At 36.1% G+C, this 8989-nt stretch overlaps 2 protein-coding genes across 4 annotated transcripts in view; one reads left to right on the top strand and one right to left on the bottom strand.

Moving 5' to 3' along the window:
• Nucleotides 1–1683, bottom strand: part of SLC30A7 (solute carrier family 30 member 7) — a 31162-nt gene extending 29479 nt beyond the window's left edge. Inside the window, exon 1 of the mRNA XM_085308250.1 lies at nt 1637–1683. Within this exon, the coding sequence (XP_085164376.1) occupies nt 1637–1683 (47 nt within the window). The remainder of the gene's footprint in view (nt 1–1636) is intronic.
• EXTL2 (exostosin like glycosyltransferase 2) lies at nt 1–8163 on the top strand. Of its 3 annotated transcripts, none has more exons than XM_085308271.1 (6): nt 1–27; nt 1734–1802; nt 3066–3493; nt 4134–4160; nt 4947–5017; nt 5633–8163. In XM_085308271.1, exons 2-6 carry the CDS (start codon nt 1798–1800, stop codon nt 6122–6124), a joined length of 1023 nt encoding a protein of 340 aa, XP_085164397.1. In that variant the 5' UTR covers nt 1–27; nt 1734–1797; the 3' UTR covers nt 6125–8163. The 3 variants fall into 3 exon arrangements, with proteins under 3 accessions (XP_085164397.1, XP_085164399.1, XP_085164398.1); XM_085308272.1 differs by lacking the exon at nt 1–27 and adding an exon at nt 35–131; XM_085308273.1 differs by lacking the exon at nt 4134–4160.
• Nucleotides 8164–8989: the final 826 nt, after the last annotated feature.

Below are 8989 nucleotides of genomic sequence, written 5' to 3' on the forward strand. Positions count from 1 at the left end.
CAGCTGCTGGCGGTCTGCGACAGCCGGGTGAGCACGCCGCGCCGCCGAGAGCACCTGCGGCGCGAGCGGCGGCTGCGCGGGGCGGCGGGCGGCCTGCACCGCGTCTGCAGCGAAGCTGCTCGTTTGATCAGGTGGCGGCGCGTAACGGTTATGAAACGGGAGCTGCTGACCGCGCAGGGACGGAGGGGGGGGGGGTCCCTTCAGAGAAATGCCGTTTAGAGTCGCGATTAAAATGCCGTATTTTGACTTCTAGTTTTCATTCTCGTCGATTTTCTTGGAGGACGTGTTCCCTGCAGGGGGGGATTTGGAGAATTTTTTAGGAGGCAACTCTTACATTGCAATTTCGTTATTTGATTTGCTAAACCGATCAGCACGTTTTTACTAGAAAGTGCCAGGCTGCTAATTCTAAACATTTTGTATAGCGGCTCATTTTAAATAGAGATTGTAAAATAATACCATGCTTACTCGTTATTACAACCTATTGTATGCAATTGCATAAGCATAAGAATGTATGGAAAGCCAGGATGTTTTATTACCACAACAAACAGCATTTATATTTTCATCTTCAGTGTAGTTTAAAATTTTCCCCATCACAATGATGCTGTAAGTATCATTAAATCTAGTTTGCAAGTGGGGGAAGAATCTAAGGCTCACCTTTTTAAAAGCACGTGATTTTGGCTGTATCAATTTGTGATGGAGATACGCTGGCTCTGAGAAGTGCTGGGTAGCTGCTGCTCGTTTTTAGAAGTGAGGCGTGACAGTGACTCAGTGTGTACACCTGGACCGTGAACAAATCAAAAACGGTGATCAGCTTCTGGAAATAGCTTCAGTGACTTCTCCAGCACCACACGTTAAGTCACTGGTAAAATTGGAACTTAACTGTGTGAATTCCTGTATGTATGGACATATTCATATTGATACATAATTGGTATAYGCATGGATTGGAAATTCTGTATTTTTAAGCACAAAGTTCATATAAACTAAAACAAATTGCTCTTATGAAATTTGACAGATTCAATTATTAAGTTCAAATTCTTATTCTCTACATTTTCACAGGTCCATTCTTAAATCAAAAATAAATATTCCTGTTCTTCATTCAGTTGGTTTTAAAGAACAGAAATCCCTACAACAACCTAGGAAACTTAAAAAACTAGGTTTATTAGGTTTCTGTCTTGCATCTTGTGCATCCTTACTTTTTGTGCTTACGCTCTTATTTCCATTCCTTTTGTCTTGTTAACAGACAAGATAGGAAAAAATCATAATAATATGTCTTAATGCTCTAATGCAAATGGTAAACTTGGTGGATAGAGAGTTTGAAGGGGATGAGCCAGAAAAGAAAGAAATTGTTATTGAGACTACTTGCTTGGCTCTGGTAGCCAAATACATATTTTATGGGTTCTAGTGAATAGGCACTGGATTGAGATTCTGGAGACCTACTTTATCTTGGTAGTGAACCCTAAGGATGGAACACACAAATTTTTGTTTTGTGTTATTGCAATGCTTAACAAGAATAGAAATATGTGCTTCCCCCCCCCCAACCTTTTAAAAAACTGCTTTAAAATCGTGTTTTTGGAGAGTTCATTGAAAAGCAGAGACAATTATTCAATGGATAATTGCCAACAATGTGTACCTTCACCAGTGACTGGGAAGAATGTTTACTTGTAAAAGCATGTTGGGTACCATGTTTGAGAACTGTTGATCTTCAATAATAAAGTCCCTTTGATTTCCAACAGATTAAGATATCCCAAACAACTGCCCTTTCATAAAACGAAGTGAGGAAAAACATACTTTGCAACAATGAGGTAATTCCAGACCTTTTAAACTAAAATTGTTTACGTTCATATTTTCAAGCACAGTATATGCAGTGTGAAAAGAATAATCAAAACTGTCATGAAAACTTCAAACACTCACTCAAGATTTTTAGTTGATGAGGCTGACCTGAATCACTTAATTTAAGCAGAATTTCCTACTGAGATTCTAAAAAGCACTAATGGAGTGGCATGAATAATTGTACATGAGCAAGCTTAGAATTTTGATCTTGTATCTGATTCATACCTATCTTGGGAGTAACGGCAAAGCACAAATGCATATGACACATCATTTGAGGAGAAAAATATGCAATCCAATGGCTGCTGGATTCTGATAAGTTTGCAATTTATAAAGTTCTGAAGAACTGGTAATGCTACCTAGAAAAGGCACAGTTGTCAGCACTACCTTTGAGAGAGCTCCTATTCAGTCCCAAAACAGTGAGGATCCAGAAACCCCTGCCTTATCCTAAGCCTGCCCCGTAGTCAGCTGATAGATAGCACCATTCTCTGACATTTCCATTTTTTGCTGAGTTCTGGAATTAGCAGACCAGCTCTAATACTGTTTTTGCTGCATTCATACATTACTCCATTTGGCATGCTTCTTCTGTTCCATGTATGCTACAGCCTCAGTTAATTTGATCAGGATAGTATTTTCCACATTCAATAGCCATCACTGAGCAGATACAAAAATTGTTGACAAAATGTCCAGCAGACCAGTGATGGAGATTCTTCCTTCTGTATATGCGGCCTAAACAGTGGAAAAGAGTAGGAGCATTTTACGACTTCTCTGCCAGAGCTCTTGAGGAGGTACCCTCTCTCCCTTTTGTTTCCTTGCTAAGGCAGAGTTCTACAATGCTGAAAATACTGAAGTTAAGCTCTGTACAAGTTTGTTTTCTAATTTCAGCTGGATGGGTTTGGTGAGGTATGTAAATGTTTGGTTAAAAACACAGTATTGAGAAAATGGAAAGAGATGATATACAATCTAGAATTAAAGAACAACTCTAGATTCAGTTTCAAAGAACAGTGAAATCCAAAGTTAACCAAAAATAATTGTGGAAGTGAAAATCAAATGCACATTAGAAACAGAGTACTAGAACTATCTCTCTTGGTAGTTGAAAGTAATTGGCCCAAGTCCTAAAATCCTCCTTATTTATTCACTCATTTAGTTATTAAAAGTCTGCTTAATACTGTGGGAGTTTTGAGTAAGGGAGGTATGTATACATGGGACCAATATTTTTTTTCTCTTCTGTTTTTAAGGTATTTTCACTTCTGTAAGCTTCCAGGAAGAGTTATGGGAATCCGCCTACTTCGCTTCACTTCTGTGGTGATCATTGTCTTACTGCTTGTAGCAGGTGCTTTAACAGCTTTGCTTCCCAATATCAAAGATGACAAAATGCCCAATTTGAGAAGGGAGCCAAAAACCCAGAGTCAGTCTGCCTTGGATTCGTTTACTCTTATTATGCAGACATACAATAGAACTGACTTACTGCTAAAACTTTTAAATCATTATCAAGCCATTCCCCATCTGCACAAGGTAATTGTTGTTTGGAACAATGTTGGTGAGAAGATACCAGAGGAAATGTGGAATTCCCTGGGGCCTCATCCTGTCCCTGTTGTCTTTAAAGTTCAAACAGTAAATCACATGCGGAACAGACTCCAGAATTTCCCGGAGCTGGAAACAAAAGGTAATGAGCAGCTCATATTGCTACTAGTATTTTCACACTCAAAATCTGTGTACTAAAAGAGAAATGGTTTGAGTTATAGAAAAATCCATAGATAAGTGGGTTCAAGGAGCCAAGAGATATTCAACTTTTTTAAAAAATAAGGGGGGGGGTGTTAATATAGAAGAAACCTATCTTATGGTAGCAGGCCATAAATGTCTACCACCTAGCAGCAGACTAGGGCTTGTCAGTAAAGGGTATGAAAAAAAAAAAAAGAGGGATGTCATTTCCTGGGCTTTTGCAGCTATGGCTGCTTGTAGGCAAACATAGGTGGTTCAGCCTCTCTTCCCTTTGCAGTGTGAACTGAAATCAAAACTCCAGGTATTTGTCCAGTCACTGCTTTAATTTGGACTTAAGCCAGCTGGTAAAGATTTGATTTAGTCCGCGAACTTTCAGACAAAGTTCACAAGAATGTCCTACTTTTCAGAGAAACTCYCTTCTTTAGGTATTTGGCTTTCTAACTCAAATCATGCATCCTGTCAAGAGTGTTTTCCCCAGTGTTTGGGCTGTACATCTAAATATTCTTCCTAAGCTCTTTCCAGGAGAAGCACAACAATAAGTCCTGTTTGTTTCAAGTGAACAAAACCTGTATGTTGCATTACAGACTTGGCCTTACACATGATTAGTAAAGGTAATTCTTCTGTTTCACTGCCCTCTTCCTAACATGTCATGCTACTCAACCCATTACTTCTAGGAAGACACTAGAAACTTCAACTCTCAAAATGTTTTTTTGCTCTTAATATGATAATGCTGACCATAAACTTAAAATTCTTAACACACCTGGAATTCTAATCTAAGAATAGTTTCCTTTTTCCCTTTCCTGACAGTCTTTTGCCTAAAATCTAAGGCAAAGATTCTTTCTGCTGTAGTTAAATATACTGAATGTTGCCTATGTAACTTATTAAACTTGTTTATTTAGAACTTGCAAATAGTGAGGAGAATAAGATCTGATACTAGAAATTCCTTATATGAATCTAATCACAAACACTAAAGAATGGTATCTAATTCTTTTCATTATAATTCTAATTTCCACAAAGTTAGAAACCTGTTTGGATTGTAGGCTAACTTAAAATTAATGAAGTTTTAAGTTTCTTTGCCAGACATCCCTCCCAAGTCTTCCAACACACAGTTGCCAAGCAATGCTACACATGATGTGAAGCTGCTGAGATGAGTTTTGTTATAGCATGGCAAATAATCTAAAATTTACATTTGGTTCCAGTAATCATAAAGCTGAAACCTTGCTTTACCTTTGATATCTAAGTATGTTTTCTCAGTCTGCTTTCAAGGAATTATGATTCAGTTATGCAGTTCAGCCTAATGGTTATGTAAGTTTCCCAGCTAACTTGTCAAATGTTGTACTGCGTAATGGACTCATGTATTTAAGCTTTTGACAAGTTTATTATTTTCCTTTCTTCAGCTGTTTTAATGATGGATGATGATACACTAGTCAGTGCCCATGATCTTGCTTTTGCCTTCTCTGTTTGGCAGGTAATGTGTGTGGGTTTTTTTGGTTGGTTGGGTTTTTTTTGTTTTGTTTTTTTATGTTGGCAGGCAGTATTTGTGAGTTATAATTGAGGTGAATGGTTATAATTATAAAAAGTAATGTAGTATCATAATGTTGGTATTGAACTGTATTACTATTGTTGTTCTAGTTGCAAAAGTTTTCTTCAGTGGAGGTTATACCTATAGTCTGTAACTCTCAAATTGTTCAATTTTTCAAATTCGTACACATGAACACTGAAGTTGTTGACACCTGAAACTATTTAAATTGATTAGTAGGCTGTGAAACAAAAGGTCTTCTTTTTTTCTCTCATTTGATAAAGATTGTCTGTAGACTTATTTTGAGTACGAAATTTACAGCTGCAAATTTTGGGTAAATGTTTCTTGGCACTATATGAAGTGGAATGAAGCATTATTGTGTCATATAACCTCTATTTAAGTGCAGCATTTATGTAGCTGAAAGGAGCATAAGTTGGCAATTTCTTCTTTGTGTCTGTCTTGGTGATAATTTTGTGCTTGTCACTTAAAAAAAAAAAAAAGCAGATGTCTCTCATGAACCTATTTAAGATGTTTTTCAATTTTAAAAAAATCTTTTTCTTTCAGCAATTTCCAGAGCAGATAGTGGGATTTGTTCCAAGAAAGCACATTTCAACTCCTTCAGGTGTATACACTTACGGCAGCTTTGAATTGCAGAACCCTGGCTTTGGAAATGGAGATCTGTATTCTATGGTTCTTATTGGTGCAGCATTTTTCCACAGTGGATATCTAGAGGACTTTCAAAAACAGCCAGAAGCTGTTCATGCCTTAATAGATGAAACTCAAAATTGTGATGATATTGCTATGAATTTTCTAGTGGCAAAGAATACTGGAAAGTCTTCAGGAGTGTTTGTGAAGCCTGTTGATATAAGAAATTTAGAAAAAGACACTAACAGTGGCTATTCTGGAATGTGGCACCGAGCAGAGCATTTGTTACAGAGATCTTATTGTGTGAACAAACTGGTTAATATTTATGATGGCATGCCCTTAAAATATTCCAATATCATGATTTCTCAGTTTGGTTTTCCTAATTATGCCAATCACAAAAATAAAATGTAAACTAATCTGTTTAAGAGGGCAGATGTTAAACAATACTCCGTGAATTGTGCAAGGAGATAAGTAAAGTATAGATTACTGCATCTTGGTCATTCATATTCATAGCCTCTGATTTTTTTCCATATGGCTTTTTATGTATTTTTTCCTTCCTTACTAATTCTGTAAACTAAAGACTGTATGCTAATGTTTAGATGTAATAAAATCATCCTCTTTCCTTAAAAACTTGAGAAGCTTTTTTCAGTTAATTACAGGCCAGCTGCACACAAAAATGCACTCCTACACTTCAGTAGGAATTTTGATTTACTTCTTTTTTTTGGTAATATATATCTAGTCAAATGATGTCTAGGCATATTTTTGATAGCTGCATGTTGAGACATCTCCTTCCTTTTCCCCTCCTCACCTCACTCCATGAAACTATAGAAGGGCTACAGTAAGCTGTTGGCTAAGCTTCTAGACTCCTATACAAAACCTCTTTGAAGTTTGTATATGAGATATTATTCTGTATTCTGAGATGTTCCTGAAGCTGATACAAAAGCAAGCCAGAAGAGGAATACCACACCTTAATCTTGGTTCTAAAAACTATTTTCTACAACATGTGCTATCACTAAGATAGTGGATAATGATCTCTTTGATACAGCTTTTTTTTGGGAGTTGCTGAAACAATGCTAATCAGCTGAAAGGTAAAATGTAACTGATAGTGATGTAAGAAAAATGAATACAYGAAATAAGACTTATATATGCAGCCAGAAGAAAAAGGTGCCATACTTCTTATTAACAGTCCCTTTAGCATTTAGTTTTATTTTGATATTTTACATGTACATTGTTACAAAATGTGCCCCAAAAAATCCTCAGTTTAAAAATGTCTTATTTGCAACTCGAAATAGAAAGAAGCTTTCTTACATTTAGTCCAGAGTGTATAGTTTATAATATTATAGGTCTACTATTTTTTTAACTTCTCTTTCAATGCAATATTCACTTTACTTTTTGGTTCCTTTCATTTCTGCTTTCGGTGACTACAACAACAGAATTAAAATGCCATGCAATGAATGAGTAAAGCATTATAAAAGATATTTTAAGGTACAGTGATACTTGACAGGGCCTGACTATTAACAGTTTCTGACCTCATTAAGAAACAGCCATCTTAATAGCTTTTGTTGGATGGGGACTCTGTAGTCTGGAAAAACTGTATTAACATAGATGAGACAAAACCCATTTTCACTGCAGTTACAAAACTTGTTTTGTGGCGTAGAGGAAATGAATCAAAGGCAGTGATTTTGTTGGATCAGAGAGTGGAATCAAATTTGGCATCTAAAGTAGATGTCAGCATCAGCTTTTAATCAATTCTCAATAGCAGTGCAAAAGAATCCATGGGCAATCAGTAACAGCTTATTTCTAGTACACAAATGGTATATAATTTTTTTAATAGGCTAGTTGAACAAAAAAAATATTTGAAAAATGTAACAAGTTCTTTACAGCTGAGCTGATTTTGGTTGTAGGGTCTTTGACTTGGTGGGGGGAGGCGATATTTTGACCCATTCTTTCGGTATGAGAGGATTTGTTTTATGTTCAGTGAAGTCTTCCTAGTACTTTTGTAAGATTTAACAGTTAAAATCTTAACATGGCAGTGTAAAAACTGCTTAATTTTGTTGTGATAGTGACAAGTAGATCTTAACTATTGTGGTGTAATGATAAATAGTATAGAAATAGATCTATGGTCTTTTCAGAAATGCAAATTTCCTAATGGTAGCTTATTGCTTTTCATTTACTTACTGGTCTTCTGTAATTTCTGTCCTGTGCAGTATCAACTAAAAGTGTGAAGACACACAGATGTTTACCTGCTTTTAAAATGTGAAATGAATTGTCATCTCAGCCAAATCTTAGTACTGGGGTTGGTTGTTTGGGGTGGGTTTTCTTTGGGGGGAGGGAGGAAGGGGCATTGCTTTTCTGTATCAGTCAAGGAATTAATAGAACAAGTTTTATTATAGTGATAAACTTAATTTGTACCATTGTCAAATAAAATACATAAACAGATTTGTTATGTATTTACTTTCAGATTATTGACCAAGTTTTCCAGTGTTAGATGTCTAAAGCATGTTCACACCTGAGCAACACTGAGATCACATTAATAAAGAAGAAAAAAAAACTTGTTTGCATGTATATTCACTTAAAGTTAGGCAAGGCCAACATATGAAGATGGGGGGAAGCCATCAAAAAACAGTCTGTGAGCAGTTAGGCTTGGATAGCAAAGAAAATTCAAAGGTCAGACTGCAGTTCTAGCCCTAACTCAACTCATTGCATTTAGATATCAAAAGGATTTTGGGTTGTTTTTCCTGTTTTTGTGGTGGTGGTAGGTTTTTTGTTAGTTTGGTTAGTTGATTGTTTAAGGTCAGTAACTTCTTACACATAACACATTTGTCCTCAGTTTGCAGGATAGCAGATTCTAGTTGTGAGCTGAATAACAAATTGCCTTGGGCGATGTGTAAAATAAACATTTTAAAGAGATATTTTAATGTCAGATGCAGATCACCAATACAAGAAGCCTGGGCTACTAGGTAGGTTCTTTAACACTAATTTAGATATTCCCTTTTGATAGCAACAGTAAAAAAAAAATAGTATCATTAGAATCTGATTCATTTTCCACAACCTCAAAATTGAGCTATTTCCCCGTAGAAAATTAAATTAGGAACTATGCCTTAACGGTTATAAAAGTGCCTCAGGATTCTTTAATGGACTTCATTTCATTTATTTTTTTGAGAATGAGAATTTCATTTATATTTTTAAGAAAATATGCACACGATGATTTGTTCTAAGAGATTATCTAGATGTCATTTAGAAATATCTTGAAATCTAAGCACATTCATCATACAC

Source organism: Rhea americana, unplaced genomic scaffold (genome assembly GCF_003343005.1).
Source record: "Rhea americana isolate MKP2758 unplaced genomic scaffold, rheAme1 scaffold_272, whole genome shotgun sequence".
Lineage (NCBI taxonomy): Eukaryota > Metazoa > Chordata > Aves > Rheiformes > Rheidae > Rhea > Rhea americana.

What these genes read in the sequence shown, in the direction of transcription:
- EXTL2 (XM_085308271.1), top strand. An exon ending in CTTACACATGATTAGTAAAG is followed by an intron (nt 4,161 to 4,946) that starts GTAATTCTTCTG and finishes TCCTTTCTTCAG; the next exon opens with CTGTTTTAATGATGGATGAT. An exon ending in TTGCCTTCTCTGTTTGGCAG is followed by an intron (nt 5,018 to 5,632) that starts GTAATGTGTGTG and finishes TTTTTCTTTCAG; the next exon opens with CAATTTCCAGAGCAGATAGT.